A 25,122-nucleotide genomic window follows, 5' to 3' on the forward strand; every position below is an offset into this window, starting at 1 on the left:
GGATGGGCAAAATGCCCATACCCAGGAGCAGTCTGGCCTGCTCAGCACCAGGACACACTCAGACCTCTCTGGATCTGCTCCTCACCAGGGAATTGGACTGGCAACCCCAGTTTCTCTGCCCTGGGAGACTGAGGAGGTCTGAGGCAGAAGGTAAGTTCCTGGCCCAGCTTCTCCCTCCTGATGCCTAAGTTTTCTCCATTTGCAGCTCTGGGCTCCAGGGAGCAGCACGGCAGCTGAACTTAGCCTCCACAGCTCGACCCCAGACCACATGGTGAGAGTGCTAGCTCCCACTGGCCCCAAGGATGTCCTTCTTCTGAATTAACCCTGTGGTAGAAGGGGGAAGGACTCAATGGAGCTGGAGACAAATATCCTTCCAAGAAAGGTAATGATTTTACATAGCTGGGGTCTTTTGTATGGTATCTCCAGACTGGAGGGGCCCAGATGCCACAGAGCTAAACCATATTAAGCACTTATGTGATAGGTGTCCTGACACCGATGATGTACAGTAACTCCTTAAATCTATTACTACCCTGAGGAGACAAAGGCTCAGATAAATAAAGCAATTTGCCGGAAGTCACCCAGCTACTGACCGGCAGATCCAGGATTCCAACCCACATGTGTCAGGCCCAGGGCCAGTGGCCTCCACTGCACCAGTGCTCCACAGGGGCAACCAGGGCTCTGACGGAGCTGTCACGCCCCATCGCTCTCTGCGGCCAAAACCAGAGCCGCCTCCCTGCAGAGCACTAACCTCCCCAGATGCTCCCCTGGTGGAAGGGAGGCACTGCACTAAGTGGCCTCTGACCAGGCAGGGGTGGAGGGGGCTGTCCCACTGCCTGAGCCCCCTCTCTCTGACCCTGCCACACATGGGAGGGGCTGCCCTCTCTGCTCCCCAGGCCCCTCACCGGGTGTTTCAGCCAGTGATCCTTGATGGCAGGCCGCATCTTCTTGTGCACGACCACCTCCTGCAGCTCCTCCAGTGACGGGTGCTGGCCAATCTCTTCCTCAAAAGGCAGCATGTACTCGTCCACAGGTCCTGGGGCCAGAGAGACAGCCCAGCGGGGTCACCCTAGCGCCCAGCCACATACACCCCCACACACCCAGAATGCTCAGGGCTCCGGTCCCGCTCACCATCGGCAGCTTTGCAGCGGGACACGAGCTCCCACAGCACCAGGCCCATGGCATACATGTCAATGCGCAAAAAGGCATCTCTCTGGAAGTTGATGGCTCCCTCGAGCACCTCAGGGGCCATGTACCGCCGTGTGCCCACCTGCACGGGGACAGGGGAGGGTATGCGGTCACCAACCACACACAAATGCACTCACAGCTGGACACAGGAGCTACAGCCGTGCGTACAGCAGGGCCATCAACAATGGTGGCCGTCCCTGATGCACCACATCCCCGGGGGGCCCCGGGGTCATGAAGTAATGACGACTGTAAAGTGTCATTCGAGACAGCAGTAATCTACCATGAACTGCTGCCTCCATCAGCACCACGAGGGGCTACACAGATGACGTGTACTTCACTGAGACACACGCCAAAAGCAAAAGGGGGAGAATACTTGAAAATAGTAATAGCCGTTGTTTTAGGATAATTTGCTTAGGCTTAACCTTAGGTTACTTTTTCTAGGTTTCTGGTTTGGATTCTTAGTATACTCTTACTTATCTTATTTTTATCTTGTTTAATAATTACAACTGAAGGAGGAAGGGAAATCTGTTTCTCACTGGCTGGCCGGGGAAACCACGCCACCCTCCAGGCCTCGCTCGCCCCACTGGTGAAATGAGAGCATTGCTCCTGGAGTTCTCAGACGGCTCTGAGCTCGCAGGGCAACCCCTAACCCCTGCCAGCTGAGCACCAGAAGGGCAGCGTCCACCCCTGTGCCCCCACGTCTCGCACCCCCTGAGGCTCGTCACCTGCCCATGAGTGTCCCCCGGAGGTTTCCCTGGCTCAAACCGAACAGCCAGGCCAAAGTCAGCCAGCACGGCCGTGAGGTCACTCTTCAGCAATACATTCTTGCTCTTAAAGTCCCTGTGGAGACAGTGGACTGAGACAGAGTCGAACATGTGGTCCAAATGACCCTCCTCCTGGCTTCCCACCTTGACTCCCAGAGACCCCAGGCCAGGCCATCCCACCCGTGGGGAGCAGGGTCTGCGCCAGGGTGGAGTTCCATGAAGCCACACGGGCAGGCAGCTTTAGGACATCTCCCTCCACTGGTGTGAGAATCCAGAACTGCACTCCCACCAGAGCTGCAACACTGACCCCAGCCCGGGGCCCAGCATCGAAGGCCAGCCCTCACATTCTCAGAGGGCTTGAGGAGGGGGCATAGCAGCCAGGGATGCAAGTTTTCTGGGAAGAACTTACACTCTTTGGGATGTGAGTGAAAAGAGAAGTTTCAGTGAACTGGCCTGGGTTCCGAGCAGGCCCCCGAGGCTCGAGCCGCTACGGGAGCGGCGGAGCGGGTGCTGAGGTTGCGCTCAGCCCGGCCCCTCCCTAGCAGGTCCTCAATCTCCCCGCGCCTGTCTCAGCCTTGCAGTGAGGGCTAAACCGATGGACGAATGTTTAGGGCCACCCCTGGCACACTTACTATGCACTACTGTTAGGTGGAACCATATGGAAGAGTCGACATTCAACCGTTTTTGACCTACAACAATGGCAATTTCATACAGTCAACCTCCTATGTCAATAATGTTATTACCATCGGGGCCCTTCAGCTTTGAACCCTGGAATTTGAGGCTCACTCCCTCCCTCACAGCCACAGAACCACACTACACTAGGTCTACTTCTCTGCGCCACTGTTCCTTCACCTGTAAGACGGGCAAAGAAAAACAGTACCTACCTCACAGGGCAGTAATGAGGCTGAAATGACTTGGTGTTTCTAAGTGCTTAGAGCAGTGCCTGCCACTGTGATGAGGAGGTAGGACAGTGGCTCTCAAAGCACCATCCAGGGACCCCAGTGAATCCCTGAGACTGTTTCAGGGGATCTGCGAGGTCAGCATTCTTTTCATAATAATCCGTTATTTGCCTTTTTTTAAAGCTCATTCTCCCAAGAGTATAGTTTTCCAGAGGCTACACACACGTCATCATTCTGACAGTTAATGGAATATGTGTGCTCTAATACAGCAAATATCAAAAGACATAACCCACAAGAGTGTAAAGGGATCCTAACCAAAAAGTTTGAGACCTGCTAAATCAACTCTCCAGTTAGTCGGCAGTCGGCACTTCCTCCTGCGGCCACTGGAGGGCACCATAGAACTGACCTGCGAGGCCACAGCCTGCAGGGGACGCGGGCAGAAGGCAGGGGAAGAATCAGGTGGGCACAGGGTTTTGTGCGGTTGCCTCTGACACACCACAGAGCAGCTAACCACGTTTATGAAACGGAGACCCCCAGGCCCTGCTCTCACCCTCCAACCCTCTCTGCAGCTCCAGGTCAAGCGCAGAGAGGGCAACTGCTAACCCAGGTACCTGTGGGCAATAGACGGTTTGTGGCCCTCGCCACGGCACCAGGGCACATCCTCGTGTAGGTATGAGAGGCCTCTTGACATTGTCTCTGCCACGTGACACAGTTCATTCCATGTGATGATGTTCCCCTTGAGGTAATCCGTGAGGGAGCCCTAGAGGAACAGCACAGACTCTGGGCACAGGAGGACGGGATCCAGCCCAGCCCCGGGAGGGCCGTCTCCATGGACCATTGGCTGGGCTTCCCACCCCCGACCCCGGGATGCTGGAATTCATGAGGCCAGGAGGGGTTGGGAAGCGGGTGTCGTTGGAGAGTGATAATCATGAAGTCACTACTCACATTTGTAAGAACTGATCCCAGGGCGAGGGGTTCTTATTGCAGACCCTCATGTCCACACCCATGAAGGGCGACCTCAGGGGAAGGCCAGTGGGGCCCACGGTCACCTCCCGGGGGAGCAGGGTCCACAGGGTGTGCTCACCTTGTCGTGGAAGGCTGTGATGAGCCACAGCTCCACCTCCAGGTTTGAGCCTCGCTTCTCAGCGGCAATGAACTGCAGCAGATTCTCATGCTTCATGCCAGGTGTGCTGAAGATCTCCCGTTCACTCTGCCACGACTGCTTGTCCTGAGGCAGCGATGCGGCTGAACCCCACCGCAGCCACGCCACCCTGCAGCTTCCCACTACCCCCAACCTCAGCCTCCGTAGGGAGGTGGAGCAGGACTGAGCCGGGCCCAGGACCACAGACCAACAGTGACCCCTGAGATCACTAAGGCCAGCACCTGATTTACAAAGGGGGCCACTGAGGTCCAGAGGCAGCAGTGAGGAGCCCAGGACCACCCAACCAGTGAGAAGCAGAGCAGGCCTGGCTTTGCCAAGTGTCCCAGACAACTGCTCAGGGTAGCCTGGTGTCTAGGGCCTCTAAGCAGAACCTGATGTCAAAACAAAACCCTGAAAACCAGACTGGATTGAGGTTTTGCAAATCAAAGTTTTGCAAAGCCCTACCCTAGGCCCACAGTGAATGTCACCACCCCCAATGGGGCCCACTCCTCTCTCATCCCAGCTATACAGGACGTGGACTGCCCTGGGGCAGAGAGCTTGGGCCCCGCAGGCACACGCACCTGGAGTGGGAAGATCTTGACAGCCACAAAGTCATTCATGAGCTGTGCCTTCCAAACACAGCCAAAGCGCCCCCGAGCCTTGATCTCCAGCAGCTGCAGTGGCTTAAGGCCCACCAGAGGGGATGGGGGTGGAGGTCCAGGGTCCTGGGGGGATCGAGGGCTTAATAGGATCTGGCCTGGCCTCCCCACCTTTACCCTGCCCGGCCCCAAGCCAGCCCCATCTCACCTCATGGATGTCCACATGGCCATAGGGGGGCTTGCGATGCCGGTACATCCAGAAGGCCAGCAGGACAATGAGGGAGAGGCCCCCGATGGGCAGCAGCGAGTAGGCCAGCACAGTGAGCAGGGTAGGGGCTGTCGGGGGTGGCTCGTACGTGACTGGGGGACACACGGAGCCCGGCGTCACACAGCCTGCCTACCCGCACATCTCCAGGGCCAGACAAGAGAGCCCCGCAGCTACTCCCCACCCCACGGAGGAGCCGAGCATTCGGTAGGGGGCTAAGGCCGGCCCACATCGCTCCCCCTACCCTCACCTTCCGGACCCCCCGCCTCGGGCAGGTGGGTGAAGCGCTCGTTGCAGAAGTTGCCTTCGCAGCAGCAGAAGTACACCTGGGGGTTCTCCTCGGTGGCCACGCACTCCTGCCTGGAGGAACAGTTTCCCATCCGCTCCTCAGGTGAGGGACAGACTCCCCGGGGAGGTCCAGCCAAACCCCTCCCCACAGAGAACCCCGCAGGGAACCAGGCGGGGGGAGACTGTGAGCCCACTTCCCCTAAAGCAGGACCCAGGGTCAGGAGGGACAACAGAGGGTGGACATGTACCCAGAGCCCTCCTGGGGACCTCGCAATGGGGGCAGGGACCCAGCACCACCCCTGCTCGCCCAGGCTGCCACGAGAGCCCGTGTGTCCCCGCCTCGGCTCCAGACACCCAGCCCCAAGGGCACTGGCACCTGTCGTAGCAGTTGAAATCATCCAGCCAGCAGCCCTTCTTGACGAGCTCGATGGTGCCTGAGCTGTTGCGCCAGGAGGCGTAGCAGTGCAGCCGCTTGTCCTGCTCGCCCTCACAGCGCTCCAGGCCGCTCTGGTTGGTGCGCTCCAGCTCCCAGTTGGCGTTGTAGTAGATGCACTCCCGTGTCTCGGCCTCCCCGCGCCCAGAACCTGTGCCCGGGGGAGAGAGCTACTGCCGAGTAGCCCCAGGCCCACGAGGGAGGCAGAGGGCCAGACTGGCAGCCAGATGCACAGTGGGGGGCTCCTGGGTGGGAGGGGGGCTGCTTCCCTGCAGCAGCAGCAATGAATGAAGGGGCCCTCAAAACCCCAGGGTACGGTCAGAAGCACTGTGTCATCCGGGTCGGGCAGAAGGGTGGTGCTAAAAATGCACATCCCTGGGACATCCCTGGTGGCGCAGTGGCTCAGACTCCACACTCCCAGTGCAGGGGGCCCTGGTTCGATCCCTGGTCAGGGAACCAGATCCCACATGCATGCCGCAACCAAGAGTTCACATGCCACAACTAAGGAGCCCATGTGCTGCAACTAAGGAGCCTGCCTGCCGCAACTAAGACCCCACCCAAACAAATAAATTTTTTAAAATAATGCATATTCCTGGGCCCTGCCCAGACCCATCCACTTGGAGTGGGGGCAGGATCTACGTTTTTTGTTTTTTTTAAATTTTATTCATTTAATTTATTTATTTAGTTGTGCCAGGACTTAGTTGCGGCAGGCAGGCTCCTTAGCTGTGGCATGAGAACTCGTAGTTGTGGCATGCATGTGGGATCTAGTTCCCTGACCAAGGATCGAACCCGGGCCCCCTGCATTGGGAGTGCGGAGTCTTAACCACTGCGCCACTAGGTAAGTCCCTGGATCTATGTTTTTAAACCACCCGCCTGTCTCCGGTGGTTCTGATGCAGACCTCAGGGACCACATCTGAGAAACTAGGAGGGCAACTTCTTGCCGCTGCCTTGGTCTTGTCTCAGAGCAGCTCCACTAGTGAGAGGCAGGGCTGAGGGGATGGGGTGGATCTCGGAGACCAAAGGCTAAGTGAGCACCAGCGGCAGGGCCTAGGCTGGTACCGACAATGCCCACAGGCTCCTGCCCACCTGCAGCAGCATTCGGTGGCTGTGCTCTGCAAAGCCCCCAGTCCAGAAGGCTCAGGGGACCCACTGCATCCATAGCAGCAATTCTAGTGGGGGTCCGGGAGACTTGACCTGTGGGGCAGACCCCCAAGCTGGGCTCTGGGCTTAGCACAAGTTACCACCTCTGGCTGCAAGATGCTCCCAACTTTCTCCTTTATATTTTGGCTCTTCTCCCTCTACTTCCACAGGCCTTTGTACTTCCTCCATCACCTAATTTATCACCCTTAACTAATTGCCTGTTGTTGTTTAAAGGATTATTTCAGACATTCAGAAAGTATAAAAATGGGCTTCCCTGGTGGCGCAGTGGTTGAGAGTCCGCCTGCCGATGCAGGGGACACGGGTTCGTGCCCCGCTCTGAGAGGATCCCACATGCCGCAGAGCGGCTGGGCCCGTGAGCCATGGCCGCTGAGCCTGCACGTCTGGAGCCTGTGCTCCGCAACGGGAGAGGCCACAACAGTGAGAAGCCAGCGTACCGCAAAAAAAAAAAAAAAAAAAAAAAAATTGTTACTTTGGGGCTTCCCTGGTGACGCAGTGATTGGGAGTCCGCCTGCCGATGCAGGGGACGTGGGTTCATGCCCCGGTCCGGGAGGATCCCACATGCCACGGAGCGGCTAGGCCCATGAGCCATGGCCGCTGAGCCTGCACGTCTGCTCCGCAGCGGGAGAGGCTGCAGCGGTGAGAGGCCCGCGTACCGCCCCCAAAAAATGAAAGTATAAAAATAATGTAACCAAAGATAATTCCCCAGAGAAAATAACATAATGAACACTCATGTAAGAAACAAAACAGGGACTTCCCTGGTGGCGCAGTGGTTGGAAATCCGCCTGCCAATGCAGGGGACACAGGTTTGATCCCTGGTCGGGGAAGATCCCACATGCCGCTGAGCAACTAAGCTTGTGCGCCACAACTACTGAGCCTGCGCTCTAGAGTCCATGAGCGACAACTGCTGAAGCCTGTGCACCTGGAGACCATGCTCCCCAATGGGAGAGACCACCGTGATGAGAAGCCTGTGCAGTACAACGAAGAGTGGCCCCTGCTCGCCGCAGCTAGAGAGAGCCCACACGCAGCAACGAAGACCCAACACAGCCAAAAATTTAAAGAAGAAGTAATTTTTTGAAAAAGAAAGAGACAAATCATTACAAATGTGCTTGACAACTGCTTTTTAAATGTCAGGCTTCCCTCACAGGACTGCAAAGCTGATGCTTTAACTGCAGAAGCCTTGACTGTCTCGAGTGCTAGAACCAGTTCCAGACACAGACTGGATAGATGGATGGATGTATGGAAGGAAGGAAGGACCAACGGTCAGACAGAAGGACAGAGTTATCTCCTGGCTACAGCAAGATTCTGACGGGAGTGGAAAACAGGAGGGGTGGCCTCAGCCTGCAGCCCAAGCCCTAGGGTCCTCAGGGGAGCTTCCATCTCCGCTAAGACAACAAGCCCCCACCTCCTATATAAGGCGAGAAGCCCAAACAAGAGAGGCCACCAGACATCAGGAATGGCCCAAGGCTGGCCCAGCTCCTCTCTCCAAGCTGCTGATCAGGCAGAGACCCCTCTGGCCACTACCGTGTGACCAGAACCCAGGTGGTCAGGGCTGGGAAGTCCAAATCTCAAGGCTCCAGGTAGGACCCAAGGGTTCAGGATGACACTGGACCCCCACCTGACAAGATCCTCCTACAGACCAACTGGAAACAAAAGGTGCCCTTGACCCCACTCAAGTCCTGGTTCTGATGCTTACTGTCAAGTGATCCAGCCACCCCGTGCCTCCGTTTCCCCACTCATGAAAAGGGGATGATAACAGAACCTACTTCCTTGGCTGTTCCAAGAGCGAGATGAGTTAAAGCATTTTAACGCTGGTTAGCACAATGCCTGGCACCTTCGCTGTTATATTAGAGCCTGACACTCCCTGCTGCCTATACCATTTCGTCACAGCACAAGCCCCCTGCCCTGTCAGGCTGAGAGTGTGCATACCCAACCTGCAAGAGCTTTGCATTCAGAGCCCCAGGGGGACCAGGGTAGACTGGGAGACTCCATGCCCCCCCTCACCACACCCAGGCTCTGCTGCCAGCTGGAGAGGGATTCCCCCTCCTCCCTGGCACTCCGCTTCTGCACACACTCAGCTATTTATAGCCTCTGGCAACACTCCAACCACAAGGCCGCCTCCGCCTTTTAACAGACACAGGGTTCCTGACCACACTCACAGAGCCGGGGCCCCTGCAGAGGAGGCTCCCCGATCCCAGCCCACTCGCCCATCCCAGCAGGCGAGGAAGCTGTGCCCCCTCTCACGTGCTGCCTCAGAGCCCTGTGGGGAACCTCCCCCCAGACGCCTGGGCAAGGGGCTCACTCTACCCGAGCACCAGCCAACCCAATCGGTAGCCTCCAAAGGAACCAGGTATACAAGCGTCAATGTCCCCAACAGGCAGTCCTTATGTTCCAAGGAGCCTACACCTCGGTACAAAGATGCCCCCAGTGCTCCCTCAGCCCCCAGTCCAGGCAGAACAGAGAAACCCCACTCCTGGACACGCACCACCACCAAAAGAAAAAATACATGCAGATTCCACTCAGAACCCACATTCCAGGAGCAGGATGAACCTAAGTGATGGGCTTTGACACTTGAGGTCTATTTTCCAGGCCAGCTGACTTTGGATGTACCCGACTTGCACTGGGGAGACAAGGGGAAAATCCAGTGGGGAGAGGAAGAGGGGTGAAGAGGTGAGGCAGAGCCTTGGTGGGAGGGTTTGGAGCTAGAGGGGCCACACCTCCCCTGGGGTCCCCTGAGCTCTGGCCTTGGGGTGCATCTAGCTCAGCCAACATCTCCCAGAGGTAGCACAGACCCCAGTAGCCAGTGGGCCACAGCACCCTGCCCCTGGCTCCTGGAGGCCCCGCGGCTGCCCCCACCTCCCTGTGGGCGCAGCCCACCTACACTGTAGAGTGGCGAGAATGCGATGCCAGCCGCCACCACATCCACCTCAGGCCCCTTGTACCAGTGCACCCCCCCAGGAGCCGCCACACCCGAGAGGGGACCACGTGAGGCGAGCCCAGCCTTCTCCCTCATGGTCCGTCTCCAGGTCTGCCCAGAGAGGAGGGGCAGCCCCCCACACACACACAGTGGCCAGGCTTTCTTCCCGGGAGGCCCTGCTTCAGGCTCCCCAGCCCTGCCCCCTCAGGGGGTCCTGCCGTCAGCTGAGCACCTGCTGTCCCCGCAGGTTCCTCCAGAGGAGCCAAGGGCCCTGAAGGTGAGGGCTCCCTGCCACAGTGTCTGTCCAAGTTTATGACTCCACCTCCCCCAATCCACGCAGGAGCATCTTCACAGTCTTCCCACGACCAGAGTGAGGATGGCCCGTGGTGGGGCGGGGGGGATCAAGGGAACCTAAATGGAGGTGAGGGGTGGGCGAAGGGGAGGGCTAGAGCACGAGATAGACAGACACACACACACCCCAACACACGTGTTGGACACACAACGGTGGAATGGCACGTACAAGAGGCAGAAGAGAATCCTAAACGTGCCTACGTTTATCTTTGAACTTCTTTCACACAAGAGGATAACTCTACCCAAGTTATTTATTAAGTGTCAAAATCAGGTGTTGAAACCAGGCAGCCTGGCTCTAGAGTACATGCCCTTTACATGCTCTGTGACGCCTTTATTCTCGGTGCTACAGAACAGGCCACTGTACGGCCTGACCACAACCTAAGTGTCCATCCTCCTGTTGGACCTTTAGGTCATTTACAACATTTGCTGACTTAAGCACTGCCACTGCGAACCCTCCTGAATCCTCTTCTGTGTGTTTGCTGGTGCTCATGTGCGTGCATTTCTCTAGGAAATACAGCCACACGTTAGAGATATGGGACATAAGGATGAGCATCTCCAACTCACTGGATACAGTCACACTGTTCTCCCAAGTGGATGTACCAATTTATATGCCCAACAGACTCCAGCCCCACTGAGCCACACTGTCAGCCCCTGATATGTGCTCACCTGGTCAGGGTGAAATCGTACATCATGGTTTTGATCCACATTTCCTGATTGCTTGTGAGAATGATCATGTTTGTGTTCATCAGCCCCTTCTGAGAACTGCCTGTTCGCATCCATTCCCATTTTTCCGCTGGGCTGCTTTTCCTTTGGGTTATAGAAATTTTTTACATATGCCAATAAAACTTTTCTTCCTACATAGGAACCCCCTTCCATTTATTTGTTTGCTCTTTGCCAGAAAGTCTACTTTATGTGACACTAACATACTATACGACATTTCTTGTAGTATTTTCCCAGTTTATCTTTTTCCAACTTTTATTTTAATTCTTTCTGTATCTCTTTTTATCCCAATTCAATCTAACACTGTCTTTGATCCTAGAATTGACTCCTGTTACATTTATGATTACCACTATGTTTAAATTTGTTTTTCCTCTACTGCTACCACCTTGGATTATCTTTTTAAATTCATTATTTCAGCCACTTCTGGTCTGGAAGTAATGCACCCTATTTTTATCCTATTATAAGCTAGCCTTTAAGTTTTAATATGTACATTTATGCTAAAAGCCTGAAGTTAATCAACATCTCTTCCATCCCTCATTGGAACTTAATTGTTCTACCTCCAATTACCTCCTTCCAACTTACATTAAATTAGTTTGACATAATACCTGTGTTCCACATTTTTAATCAGTTGTTCTTATCCGCTTCCCAAAGCAGATATTATTTGTGTTTTATAAAGTCAACATTTTCTTTTTTTTTTTTTTTAATTTAATTTAATTTTTGGCCGCATTGGGTCTTTGTTGTTGCGAGCAGGCTTTTCTCTGGTTGCAGTGAGCGGGGGCTACTCTTTGTTGCAGTGTGCGGGCTTCTCACTGCAGTGGCTTCTCTTGTTGCAGAGCACGGGCTCTAGGTGCATGGGCTTCAGTAGTTATGGCACACAGGCTCAGTAGTTGTGGCTCGCAGGCTCTAGAGCGCAGGCTCAGTAGTTGTGGCACACAGGCTTAGTTGCTCTGTGGCATGTGGGATCTTCCCAGACCAGGGTTCGAACCCGTGTCCCCTGCACTGGCAGGCGGATTCTTAACCACTGCACCACCAGGGAAGCGCAGCATTTTCTTATTAGTCCATACATTCTCCAGCTTGTCTGCTCACCCTTCCTAGAAGGAAGATCTCCACTCTTCCTTCTAGGACCACTGTCCTTCCTGAAGAACATCTTCCTTCAGTAAAGATCTTTTGGTATAGAAGCCTTTGTTCATCTTTCTGAAAATGTTAGTTTGTTCTTTTTCCTCACTGACAGTTTAGAAGAACATAAACTTTTAGGTTGAGTTATTTTCTCTCAGCATTTTGAAAATATTATTCCACTGTCTTCTGGCTTCCACCATTATTGCTGAAACGTCTACTATTAGTTTAACTTGGTACATACTCTGTCTTTTCCCTCTGGCTGCTTTCTTAGATCTGTTTCTTGCAGTTTCACTATGAGCTATGTGTCTAAGTCCATGTTTAAATTTCCTTGTACTGCTTGGAAGAATATGCTTCTAATCTGATGATTCACGTCTTTCATCAATTCTGAAAAATTCTTGGCTTTTATCAATTTGAATATTGCATCTCCCTAATTCTATGATTCTGAAATTCCTATTACAAGTATCAGACCATTCCAAGTCTCTTAACTCTGCTTTCATATTTTTCAATTCTGTATCTAAGCACCATTACAGATAATTCCACAGGTCTAACTTCCAATTCATTAATTTTCTCTTTAGCTGGGTCTAATCTACTGTTTAGTTCTTCTATTTTCTTTTTCTTTTTCGCAGTACGCGGGCCTCTCAATGCTGTGGCCTCTCCCATTGCGGAGCTGCGTAGCACAGGCTCCAGACGCGCAGGCTCAGTGGCCATGGCTCATGGGCCCAGCTGCTCCACGGCATGTGGGATCTTCCCGGACTGGGGCATGAACCTGTGTCCCCTGCATCAGCAGGCGGACTCTCAACCACTGCGTCACCAGGGAAGCCCTAGTTCTTCTATTTAATTTATAAATTCAATTAATCTATTTTTTTATTTCTAGAAGTTCTATTTTTTTTTTTTTTTCTGGCTGCGTTGGGTCTCCATTGCTGTGTGTGGGCTTTCTCTAGTTGTGGCGAGTGGGGACTACTCTTCTTTGCAGTGTGCAGGCTTCTCACTGTGGTGGCTTCTCTTGCTGCGGAGCACAGGCTCTAGGGCACGCAGGCTTCAGTAGTTGTGGCTCACAAGCTTAGGTGCTCCACGGAATGTGGGATCTTCCTGGAGAGGGATCAAACCCAGGTCCCCTGCACTGGTAGGCAGATTCCTATCCACTGCGCCACCAGGGAAGTCTCTAGAAGTTTTATTAAAAAAAAACCTTCTTGGTCAATTGTGATACTTCTGTTCTTTGTCATACTTCCAAATCCCTCACTTCTAATTCCATAATTTAACTTCCTGAACATCTATTTCTGCCACTTGTTACTTGTGATGATTTCACTCATGGTATCTTGTTTCCCTGTGTGTTTTGGAATTTTGGATTCTGTTTTTGGATACAGAGCTTGTGTTCAGTGGGGGCCTTTTCTGTGGGAATAAAAAATGAAGCCAAGTTTGAGGGGGCAAACTTCCAGAGATAATTTATATTTTTGCTTCTGCCAAATTCTGCCAAATTCTCTAGGACATTACCAATCTGGAATCACTTTAATTACTCAACTCCCAGTAAACACAGATGGTATAAACTCCAACTCCAAGCTCATGGAAGCACAGATCTATGGTTACAAATTCTCAAGTGAAACTACCCACCCCCCACCAACCAACAATTTTATTATCTATTCCCTTTATCAGCAAAAGAATGTTTCCTCTAGTCCATACTTTCACTGAATGAATAACGCTGTGGAAGTCTTATCATGTGAGAGCCTCAGTCTCAATTCCACATCTTATCTCCTGTGCCTCACACACTGCTACTAAACCCACATCTCTAAATTATGGAGAGAGGCAAAGTCTCCCAGGAAAAAGCAGCTTTAACCAGTGAAGGGGTACAGCTCTAGCTTCCAGCCCACTCTTGCTTGTCCCTTACTCTGTTATACATGCAATCATGCATATACATTTAAAAAGGATATTTGCTATACTTTATCCAGCATTTCTATGTGTCTTGTATGAAGAGGTTTTTCAGCTGTTTTGTGTCTTGTATGAAGAGGTTTTTCAGCTGTTTTGTTCACTATTATTGCCAGAAATGGAAGTTCAGGAGCAATCTCCAAGGGTGACGAAAGGAGCTCTATCAGCCTAGGAACAAGGAATCAAGCTAGGTCACCTCAAGTCACTTCCAATCTCGAACATTGTACACGATTCCTTGACACCATCCACGGAACAAGGTGTGGGTCCAGGGCCATTCTCTGAAACACTTGCCTTTCTCCAGGGCCCATCATTCCTGAAGGACAGTGGTGAGAGAGCTTCCAGGTAAAGGGCAAGGATTATACACAAATGTTATTTTTGCTCTCTCCTGTAACCCCACTAAAACCACAGCAAAGAAAAGGTTTTCAAGGCATAAACCCATAAGGACAAAAAGAACGGGAAAGCACCACAGAAATGAAGCTCTGAAGTTAGAAAGCAAATATATACAAGTGGCCATTGATCACACAGACTCCTAATCTGGCTGTGAAGAAATTTGAGAAGCAACATGATATCTACCATCTAATATCTTCACCCCACTTTAGAGTTTGTCTTCTTTTGGCTCCCCCTTACCTCTACATCTTTGGGGTCCCAACCCAAAAAGAGGGGCTCACTATACCCACCCTCTCTTTAGAACTCCAATTCCTGTCTTCCTAGCCCAAGGCTATCAAATGCAAGGCTCAGCTTCTCAGTTGCCAGTATGGAACTGAAAACAGAGTCAAAGGTAAAAGTCACCATCCAAGGCCTCTGTTCTCACACATATCCTGGCCTGGTAGGTCTCAGCATTGAGAGAGAGCTGTACAATGCTTTCAACCGGAGATGTTTTCTCAGTTTGTCCATCTTTTCAGGTGCTTTCAGAAAGAGGGATGGTCCTTATCATCAAAAGAGGAAATCTCCATATCTACTTTTAACCCAGGTTTTAGATATATTTCCAGGACCATATATAATACCCAAAGGGGATACCTCTACAAAAACACAACAACTGAGATACCAGTGTAGAGATAAGACTACCCATAGAAAGTGTTAATCGAGAAGAACACTGACCCCAAAGCAGAGTCCTGAAAAAAGTAACTTCCATTCCAAAGTGTAATTCAAGAGGAAAATTCACTTTCAACCAACTTTATTATTTCAGACTCTTATGAACTGAATTGTGTCCCCCTCCAAAATTCATAACCACCAATGTGACTGTCCTAGGAAATAAGGTCTCTAAAGAGGCAATTAAGGTCAATTAAGGCCATATGGGTGGGGCCCTAACCTAACAAGACTGATGTCCTAATAATAATAATAAGAGACACCGGGAGTGTACACACCCAGAGAGGCTGTGTGAGGACACAGCAAGAATGCAGCTATCTGCAAGCCAAGGAGAAAGGACTCACCAAGAACCAATCCTGACAGCACCTTGGTCTTGAACTTCAAGCCTCCAGAACTGTGAAAACTAATTTCTGTTGTTTAAGTCACCCAGTCCGCGGTATTCCATGGTATAGAAGCCTAAGCCGATTAATACACAGACAATGCACATCACCTGTACAATGTGGGAAAGCTGACTGGGACATCATTTACACTGGAAACAGTACCCTTAACCCACTTCCACCTAACTCCATGAGCAGGGCCTGACATGTGAGCTTACACAAGGAATTCCAGTAAAATGGTAGTGAAAGAGTAGAGAGTACACTGAAGAAAGGAGTAGGAAAGTAGGGGCTTTGGAGAACAAGTCATCTCAAATTGTTTTCTTTAATTCTTAAGGCAGAAGATTGTGCAAGGGAACAAGGCACACGCTCAGCCAGGAACTGAAGCTCACCAGAACCCTTTCTGGTGTGAAAAGCCTCTCACCAGACTCAAAAATAATTCTTTTACAAGTTTCTCCCATACCCTCCTACCACCATTATCATCACACGTGACATCAGGATCCTTCCATGCCCAGAGCTTGTCAAACACACAGGGTGCACCAGTATAGCCCTGCTCCCCACAACCTTCAGCAAGAGCCTCAGTCTCTCTGAGGGGTGGAGGCAGCATGGAGCCTAGCTAGTGACCACACACAGACACACACATGCACATCCACCCCAAACCCAGACCATATCCTGGCTAGTCCACTACCACCTCCCCTTTGTCGGCACAGTAACCAGGAGCCTCAGACACGGGAAGCAGCCTCTCTGGCGCTCCTCAGATACCAGGTCAGTGGAAGTGAGCACCCTCCCTGTCCGGGCACCCTTCATCAGGTGGGCTATTTCCAGCCTCTATAATCTAACATTATACAGGACACACACACCACCACCACGACACAGTATAACCATGTATAACCGTTTCTCGATAACTATCAAAATTTAAAATACACGTCCTGGGGCTTCCCTGGCGGCACAGTGGTTAAGAATCCGCCTGCCAATGCAGCAGACATGGGTTCGAGCCCTGGTCCGGGAAGATCCCACATGCCACGAAGCAACTAAGCCCGTGCGCCACAACTACTGAAGCCCACGCGCCTAGAGCCTGTGCTCCGCAACAAGAGAAGCCACGGCAATGAGGAGCCCGTGCACCGCAACCAAGAGTAGCCCCCGCTCACCGCAACTAGAGGAAGTCCAAGCGCAGCAATGAAGACCCAGAGCGGCCAAAAATAAATAAAAGTAAATAAATAAATTAAAAGACTGAGGTAGATCCATATACATTAAAAAGATTGCCAGAACAGATCTCTGAGTTTAAAAAGCCATGACAGGGACTTCACCGGCAGTCCAGTGGTTAAGACTCTGCGCTTCCAATGCAGGGTTCATGGGTTCAACCTCTGGTTGGGGGAACTAAGATCTCACGTGCCGCACGGCACAGCTTAAAAAAAAAAGGCCATGACACGCAAGAACACGGATGCAAGTCACAAAACATGGTGAGCAAAAGATGGACATAAAGCAGTTCATCCTGTAACGTTCCATTCATTTAAAGCACAATGACAGGCCAAAATCACGTATGCTGTTAGAAGTCGGGATAGTGGTTACCCTTAGGGGTTCAGGGGTAGAGACTGGAATGGAGCAAGAGAGGACTTGCTTGGGGAGAGGCCGGTAAATTTCTGATTCTTGATGTGGATGCTGATTACATCAGCATATTCAGTTTGTGAAAATTCCTCAAGCTGTCACTTATGATAATTACGCTATCCTATACATATTTTATATTTCAGTTAAATGTTTGAAAAAGAGTAATACCATTTTAGGTTAAAAAAAAAAAGCTTTATTTCTCTAAGTACTTCTATAGATACATATGTCAAACGTCTAGAAGATATCTACCAACCTGAGAAGGCTTACTTCTGGAGAAGGACTCAGATGGCGGACCAGGCTGGTAAAAGAGACCCCGGTTTTATCTGTAATATCTAAATTTCTGCAACTGAATCCATATGTATTACTTGTAAAACTAAAAATTAATAAAATTTTAAATGGGAAAAGAAGTTATGGCCAATGTGACCACCACTCAACTATATGCCAGGGTGGCTAACCAGGAGACCCCTGGATGAGGGCAGACTTGGGAGTGGTTTTTCAGGGTAGGGGAGACAGGACCGCATTGCCCTGGCTCTCCTCCCCCACGTAGTCCTGCAGGACCCACTCTCAGGTAGTGGGTTCACAGGAGGGGCCAGCCAGGTGGGAAGGGAAACCAGAATTCACCTAACTTTTCTGCCCCTCTATTTTCTAAGCCCCAGCAGCAGATGAGCCTGATCCCCTCTGCCCTCAGGGCACAAAGGGCTCTACTTAGGAGGCCTGGACCACAGGGTTCTCCTCTAACTCCTACCCACACTCCCACCCAAGCCAGCAGTTCCAAGGAAGGTCCTGGTCTGCCTGGCTTGTGAGCACCTGAAGGGAATGTAAAACTTGGGTAAGAAGGAAATTCCCAAACAGGATATAAAGCAAGGGTTTCTTAACCCATGATTGCCAGCCCAAGGCTCTGAGAACTCATGCGTGCTTTCTGAATCAGTGAGGGGGAAGGGGGAAGGAGGGCTGTCAATGACACTGGACCTTAAGAGGCATTGTCCTCATACCTAAAAACACTGTGCACCACTACACAAGCCAGAAGGAAAAAACATCCTGGCATCAACACTCAAGAGCGTCAGCTTCCAAGTCAGCCTCCTGTTTTCACTGGTTCAGGTCTAGGAGGTAAGCGGGGCCCTCTCCCTCTCCTCAGATGGACAGACAACAGCTGTCTGGTCACATCTTCCGAAATGCTGGGCCCAAGCCCCAGGAAGCGGCCTCCTCCATCCTCCAGCCAAGGGCTTGGGTTTCCAAGCAGCCTTCCTTTTCCTTCCCCAGAACTAATTTTAGCCTCCTTGGTTGTCAGAGTAGAACTGAAATAGTCGGCAGAGAAACGTTTGCAAACAAGAACATGCGCTCACCTCACAGAACGCCTCAGTTCCAGCCCAGAAACCAGGCAGAGGAGAAGTCCCACTGAGTGGCAGGCCCAGCCCCTAGAAGGCCCCTGGGAGGAGGACTCACATGCACCCACTGGGGCAGGCTTCCTTTCCAACCCCCAGTCCCAGCAATCACGTGCCCATGAATGAAAACACCCAGCTAGGGCCGCCAGTCCCTGAGAGAGTTTGAAAAAGGCGCATGTATGTGTACAGCCAGACTGGGATAACCAGGGCAAGGCATGGGGCCGTCCAAATGCGGGAAGCCATGACTGATCCTGGGCCAGGGGAGGCACAGCTGACCCCCAAACAATCTCAGTTGGTTTCCAGTACCTACCATTGTCTCAGACAAAAACAGCACTGAGAAACTTTAAAAACAGACTCAGAAGAGGGCAGCGACCTCTACTCTCCCCCATCCCCGCCCCCACCCAACAACCTAGGCGCCCAGGGGCAGCACCACCAGGGCCTCAAGGACCAGGCACCTCTCTGGGGCTGGGACGGCAGGCCTCTGCGACTGGTGGAGAAAGGCCAAAAAGGAAGCCCCAAACAAGGGTGGGGGTCTATTCCAGAACAAAGAACAGGTGACAGAATGGAAGAGAAGGGAAAAAAAAATAAAGAATCCTGAGATGGCAACAAAGTCCACTTCGGAAAGACTCCAAAAGAGATGGAAGCAGAGTCTCAACCCCAGCAAGCAAGCAAGCAAACAAACAAACAAAAAACCTTTAAAATAAGCACTTCACACACCAGTGACATGGAGAACTTGGAAACTGAAGCTTTTGGGACTGCTTCCTCCTACTCTAAGAAGCGTCTGTTAATCCGTTGCCAGTTCAGCAAGCTGTGTTTTGCCGAGTTCAAGATCAGAGAGGAGACCCCCATAAAGCTCCCCAGCCGAGCCACGAGTAGGTGGGGGGAGGAGCGGAGGACGAACACGGGCTGCCAGCCTGCCAAGCACAACCAACAGGCGCCGGTAGAGATCAACCCCCGGGTCTGGGCCCGCGCGGTGCGGGCGCAGTCCTGTCTCCCACCGTGCAGTCTACCGCACCTCCCCGCGGCCAGGGTGGAGCCGCGCACCCATACCTTTGGGGAGAGGCGGCGCCCCCGCCCCAGGGTCCACGGGCTCGGAGCTCCAGGCCCAGGGCGGCGCCCCCTCCCCAGGGCGCCCGGCGGCCAGCCCGCTTGCTGGGCTCGCCGGGGAGGACATGTCCGGCGCTCCGCTAGGCCCACGTCTGCTGCCAGGTGCGCGCACAGGGGCGCCGCGCGGCGCAGAGGCCCCGGCCCCTCGGGCGAGGCGCGCTGCAAACCTGGCGGCGCGGTCAGGGTGGTGGGCGGGAGCGGCAGGCAGGCTGCCCGGCCACCCACAATCGCCGCCTCCCTGAAACCCGAACCACTTCTGAGAAAACTCAAGGACGCCAGGATTCTTTCCTCGGTGGCCAGCAGGACTCCCGAACCACGAGTTCGAACCAAACCCTGAGACTGAAGCAGGAATCTCCTAGGCTTTGAGACTCCAACCTCCCACCCTGAATCCGATGGGGGGGGTGTGTATGCGGCGGGGGGGTGGTATTAGCCATTAACCCCACCGCCCACAACTCTCTGTCCCTTTAAAGGCGTGAGAACATTCTAGATCAGGTTCTCAATCAGGTGATCTGTGCCCCCTCCACTCAGAGCATTTTCAGTTTTCGCGATTGGAAGTGCTACTAGCATTTAGCGGGTAGAGCCCAAGGGATACTGCTAAACATCCTACAATGCACAAGATGCCCCCCCCCACACACACACACCAAAGAATCATGGGGTTCAAATTGTCAACAGTGTCAAGGTTGAGAAACGCTGCTCTAGAATGAGGTCTACCCAGCCAGGATCCTGCCTGAGGGCTGTCTACCCAGTGTCATTCTCAAAAGTATTACCTAGACCAGCTCCCCCCCGACCTAAGTCCCCAGATCCCAGGCCCTGGAAACAGGTGAGTATCTGCAAGTAGATCTAAACTCTGACCTGATGTCTCTTGGTCCTCACTTGCACTACCCTAAGCTCCCAGGTAGAAATACACAGGCACTCAGGGGAGGGTTTCCTGAAGGAAGGGGCAGGGATGGGGGGTAGGGGGTGGATCAGGGGTGGCATGTAAACACTGGGCAGGGTCACAAAAGGCAGAAGTAAAGGGAAAGTCATGCCCAGTGGCTAGAACAGGGTAGGTGGAGGCAGCAGTGTGGGAACTTGGCCAGTGCACAGCCCCCAGCCAGGACTGGTACAATGGGCAGGGCAGCCAGGGCAGACAGGCCTTCACGGAGTCCAATCCAGGGGGCCATAATTAGCTAGTATCAGTACAAACATCGAGTGTGCACAAAGTATGCGCATACTCTCACATGGGTTCTCTTTCTTATTTGCATTTATTTTCTTGGGGGGAAGGGTCCACAGCTTTCATCAGATTCTCAAAGGGGCCCATGGTGTAGGATGGGCATTCTCAACTGGGCTCCCTAGAAAGGAAGTTCCTTAGGCGAAGTGCCAGGGGAAGTCCAGGTGCTATCTGGGAATTGAGATGCCCAGAAAGACCCTGCAGAAGAGTGCACCACAGCAGCCCACCCAAGCTGTGGGAGGCCATGGGGTTCCAGATCTTATGTCTTCACCCAGGTGGAGAGCCAGGGAGTCTGGGTGAGTTTCTTACATCATCTACCTTGGAAGCATCTCTAAGAGCTGAGGAGGGTGCCCACTCCTCCCAAAGGGCAGCCCAGCCAACCAGACAGGGCAGAGTCTGGAAATCTTAGCAGGAACAAGGACAGGTAGCAGAGGACACCCTTCCCCGGGGAAGGGCACCAACAGCCCATGACTCTGTGGTCCATGTCCTTGACACCTACCCCTACACTGGGCCTGAGGGTCACTTCATTCATTCCACATACACTTCTCCCCTGAGGAAATGGACAGTATCTTTGGGTCAGAGAGAAGCCCACCTATGAGGACAGCTTGGAGCAGTCAAGGCCTGCACTTCCCAATGTGACAGACAGGAATCAGGTCCTCCTCCCCAGCCAGTAGCTCCTGACACTTCACTAAGAACACTCTCCAACCCACAGGCCCTGTTCTAAACCCCAAGTACAGAGATAGATGTCAGGAGTTCTTGCGGGATACACAGATGTGTGTCTGGGATATCCACTGCAAGGCAAGAGCCAAATGACTTGTTTCCCAAGGACACTGGGCCAGGCACAGAATACAGAAGACGTGCAAAACTACCTAACACTGACCTTGTAACAAGTACCCTGTACCATTATTGCAGCATCAATTCTGCCTTTTCTTTTAGGCCTGTACCATCCAGTATGGTAGCCACTAGCCAAATGAGACTACTGAGCATCTGAAAAGTGTAAAGTCTGAATTGAGATGTTCTGTTAAGTATAAAATACACAGTGAATTTTTATGACAGTACCAAAAATGGAGAATGTCTGTTTTAATATTGATTACAAGTTGAAATGATTATTTTATATACATTAGTTTAAATAAAATATACCATTAAAGTTAATTTGACCTTGTCACAGACTGAATGCATCCCCTCAAAATTTGTACGTTGAAACCCTAATGCCCAATGTGATGGTATTTGGAGACGGGGCCTTTGCAAAGGGTTAGACTGGTTCATGAGGGTGGGGCCCCCAGGATGGGTTTAGTGGAAGAGGAAAAAAAACCCCACAATCCCCCCACCTCCCCACCCCAAGCACCAGGTAAGCCCATGTGAGGATGCAGTAAGAATGCAGCCATCTGCAAGCCAGGAAGAGGACCTTCACCAAAACCTGACCATGCTGGCACACTGACCTCAGACTTCCAGCCTCCAGACTGTGAGAAAATAAGTTGTTGTTTAAGTCACACAGTCAGCCCAAGGAGACTAAGACACACCTGTTTCTTTTTCCTTTTATTAACATAACTACCAGAAAAAATTAAAGTTATATGTGTGGTTCACACTATATTTCCGTTGGACAGTGCTGTTCTAGATCTTTCTTCTACAAGGGCACTGTGTGCTGCAGGGGGTGGGGGTACTTCTAAACAGCAAGACTGGAACTTGAAGGAAGGCTATCAAGGAAGTCAAAAGAACAGGAGGGCCAGTTCTGCTCCCACCTGGGACTGTCGAGTCTCCTCCCATAGTCCTTCACAAGTCAGGGCAGTGGCCACCAAAGGACTGGCTGGTGTCACCACTAGAAACACCCAGTGACCCCCACTTTCCTTCAGGGCAGGAACACAGGTTGGTGGACTCTGTCCTAACTCTGGCTGCCCCACGTGGCAAGATGCACTGCTGAGCACTGCCCAAGCCAGGGAAGAGGAGGGAAATACAGTCCTTCCAGGGGCCCAATCCCACCCTGCCCCTTATAATCAGGGAGGGACCTGAGACTGGCCAAGTCAGAGATAATTAGGGAGAGGGTTTTGGCCTGAGGCTGTCCTTGTCCTGGGAGGAGGGCCCTTCTGCAGACATGGTCTTGGAAAAGCCCAGCACCTCCAGGAGTGATCCACAGAGAGTCAGGTGAGATGCTGCGTGCCTAGTAAGTCGTCTGGCTGCAGCCCTTCCCTCTAGAGGCCAATACCTTCCTTTCACTTCAGAGATCTCATTCTTGGGGAAAAGCAGCTCAAAGCAGCACTTAAAAGGTAGAGAAAGGAACAGGTTCAACACCACCAACTCTCGGCATCTACGACACAGGAAATAGCTCCAAAAGATCCATGACACCCCTTCCATATTGTGCCCAGGTACCAATAAGGGGTCTCTATCCTCTGGTCGCTGCACTGAGGCTACGCAGCTCCAAAGCCCCACTCGGAGAACTCACTTGCCTTCGGTGCAGACAGCTAAACCCTGCTACACTGCAAAGGAGGCGCGTAGAGTGGGAGTGGGGATGAACTGGGGATGCGCGTTCCCCACCCACGCAGCAGCCGGGGGATCCCAGCCCCGCCCCTGCACGCCCGGCCCCGCCCTTCGCGGGTTTCCCAGACTCTACGCTGCTGCCACCGCGGGCGTCTGGGGACCCGCGCTGCATGTGTAATGGGGGCTGGGAACAAAGACGCGTAGGACCAGGCTCCCGGGCTGCCGCACACCGGCCTCTGAGACCGCCCCGGGCTGCTCCCTGGAGCTTTAATGCGCGGCTCCCCACGCTTCCCTGGGCTGCCCGGAGCCGTCCGAAGCCGAGCGCGGAGCCTGTCCCTGCGCGCACACTGGAGTAGGGCGCGTCCCAGCACCGCTAGAAGAGGAAAATCAGTGCTTCGGCCTGGGGGAAAAGCGGTCTTCCAGCGGAACTCCGCGTTTATACACCCGCAACCACACACCCTCCAACACCCGCACGCGAGCCGAGCGCTGGCCGCGAGGGTCACCCACCCCCGCCACGTGCTTCCCGGAGGCCAGAACGAATAGGGACCTGTTGGTTTGTCTTCTCGCCCCACCTCCCCTCCCAGGAGCCCAAAACAAAGCAGTCCCTCGGGGTGGCCGTACCTCGCGTCCCGGGGCGCCGCAGGGGAAAGCGGGCGCAGGTAGGAGCTGGCGCCAACGGCGCGCCTCCGGGGGAACACCACGCAGACGCTGGTGGGATGGAGTGCAAGGGACTCCTCCGGGCTGTGTGAAGCGGCCCGCTTCGCTTCGCTACACCTAGTGGCTCTGAGGGTCAAGTAATCCTGCCCCCAGCCGCTGCTGCACCTACATGTAGTCCCGCTACCCCCCGTATTAGATCTGCCCGCCCCGGTTGGCCACCTTCCTCATGCTTGGGATTTTCTCTCACTCTCCCTCGGTTCCACGCACCCGTGTAGCCTGAACCCCGACCCTGGGGTCGCCTCCGCGAACCGGAGCCCCGCAGGCCGCCGCACAGGCAAGATCATCCCCCCAAGATCAGCGAGCAGGGCGCCCCGTGCGCCCCCCGTCCCCGCCCCGGGAGATGCAAGCTGGGTGCAGGTGGTGCGGCGAGGAGGCCGTGGGCCCGCCCTTTGTTGGTAAACACCGCACGGCGCCAGAAGCCGCCCCGCGCCCCCCACGCCGCGCCCCGTCCTTACCGGCGCACAGCGATCCCCAGAGGAGGGCGAGGGCCGCCCAAGGCGCCGTCATGTTCCGCGGCGCCGCCCCGCGGACACCCGGAGCCCGCGGGCAGGGCCGCGCGGCGCTCCCGGGGCGCGCAGGGCCCGGCGGCGGCTGCGCTGTTCTTCCCGCTCCTTCCTTCGGTCTTGTTCCCCGCGCGCTTCCCGAGCCTTCGTCCCCGGGCAGCGTGCAGGCTCCAAGGGCCGGACGGCGGGGCCGGACTCAGGGCCACTGCGGACGACGCAGGCTTCGGCCCGGGCTCCGGGGCGACGCGGGGGCCGGGGGGCGGCGGCGGGGCGCAGGCCGGGGCGCGCCAGACTCAGGCATAGCGCGGCGGGGCTGGGCCCGGGCCCGGGGCGCAGGGGCCGAGTCCGGAGGGGCCATGAACGGGGGGAGGGGTGGGGGGAGGGGAGCTGAACCGAGTCCAAAATGGCTCCTGAGCCGCGGCCGCGGAGCCGAGCCAGCGGGGAAACCCGGATGTTGGATACAAAGAGGCGGGCGAGTTGGGAGGGGAGGGGGGGGAGGCGGGCCCTCCGGCCGCGTGGTCCGCGCCCCCCTCAGGGGCGGGGCCCCAGAGAAACAACAACACGGAGGCCCCGCCCCACGCCCGCGCCGTTCTCGAGGCGCGTGCAAACCGCAGGACCGGAGGGCGAGGCAGGGCGAGCTGGCAGAGATCGCGGTTTGGGCCTGGGACTCCGGGACCCCGGGACCCCGGGACCCCGGGGCCGCGGCACCGGAATTCTTGCTTCGCGCGCTGGATGGAGCCCACGCTCCCGAACGCAGCCTGCCGTGCGACCCCTGAGTGCTGGGCCTGCTCCGGACTCTGGCCTGAATTCCCCTCTGCGCCATTTCCCCATCTGAGATGGGGGGTCACAGTGAACCGCAGGAGTCGTGTCTTTATTGATGGGTTAACTACTCGGCAGAAAAAAGTCTAAT

General features: G+C 53.9%; 1 protein-coding gene and 1 long non-coding RNA gene across 6 annotated transcripts in view; both read right to left on the reverse strand.

Moving 5' to 3' along the window:
- Positions 1 to 24,224, reverse strand: part of ACVR2B (activin A receptor type 2B) — a 33,060-nt gene extending 8,836 nt beyond the window's left edge. The window contains exons 1-10 of one of the 4 annotated variants that reach the window (XM_059077349.2): positions 24,165 to 24,224; positions 5,518 to 5,725; positions 5,104 to 5,213; positions 4,797 to 4,948; positions 4,571 to 4,714; positions 3,933 to 4,076; positions 3,460 to 3,608; positions 1,911 to 2,025; positions 1,129 to 1,267; positions 903 to 1,033 (exon numbers count right to left, since the gene is read on the reverse strand). In XM_059077349.2, the coding sequence (XP_058933332.1) occupies positions 903 to 1,033; positions 1,129 to 1,267; positions 1,911 to 2,025; positions 3,460 to 3,608; positions 3,933 to 4,076; positions 4,571 to 4,714; positions 4,797 to 4,948; positions 5,104 to 5,213; positions 5,518 to 5,725; positions 24,165 to 24,216 (1,344 nt within the window). In that variant the 5' untranslated portion in view covers positions 24,217 to 24,224. Of the gene's footprint in view, positions 1 to 902; positions 1,034 to 1,128; positions 1,268 to 1,910; positions 2,026 to 3,459; positions 3,609 to 3,932; positions 4,077 to 4,570; positions 4,715 to 4,796; positions 4,949 to 5,103; positions 5,214 to 5,517; positions 5,726 to 10,666; positions 10,849 to 19,253; positions 19,415 to 24,164 lie in introns of those variants that run through there. The other 3 variants (XM_067005672.1, XM_059077348.2, XM_067005674.1) reach the window with 3 other exon arrangements.
- Positions 12,748 to 19,130, reverse strand: LOC136791992 (uncharacterized). Of its 2 annotated transcripts, none has more exons than XR_010835005.1 (3): positions 18,921 to 19,130; positions 13,771 to 13,924; positions 12,748 to 13,225 (listed from the first exon to the last, which is right to left on the reverse strand). It is a non-coding gene; the product is annotated as an uncharacterized lncRNA (long non-coding RNA). The 2 variants fall into 2 exon arrangements; XR_010835006.1 differs by lacking the exon at positions 18,921 to 19,130 and adding an exon at positions 15,187 to 15,373.
- Positions 24,225 to 25,122: the final 898 nt, after the last annotated feature.

This window comes from Kogia breviceps, chromosome 10, assembly GCF_026419965.1.
Source record: "Kogia breviceps isolate mKogBre1 chromosome 10, mKogBre1 haplotype 1, whole genome shotgun sequence".
NCBI classification, from domain to species: Eukaryota; Metazoa; Chordata; class Mammalia; order Artiodactyla; family Physeteridae; genus Kogia; species Kogia breviceps.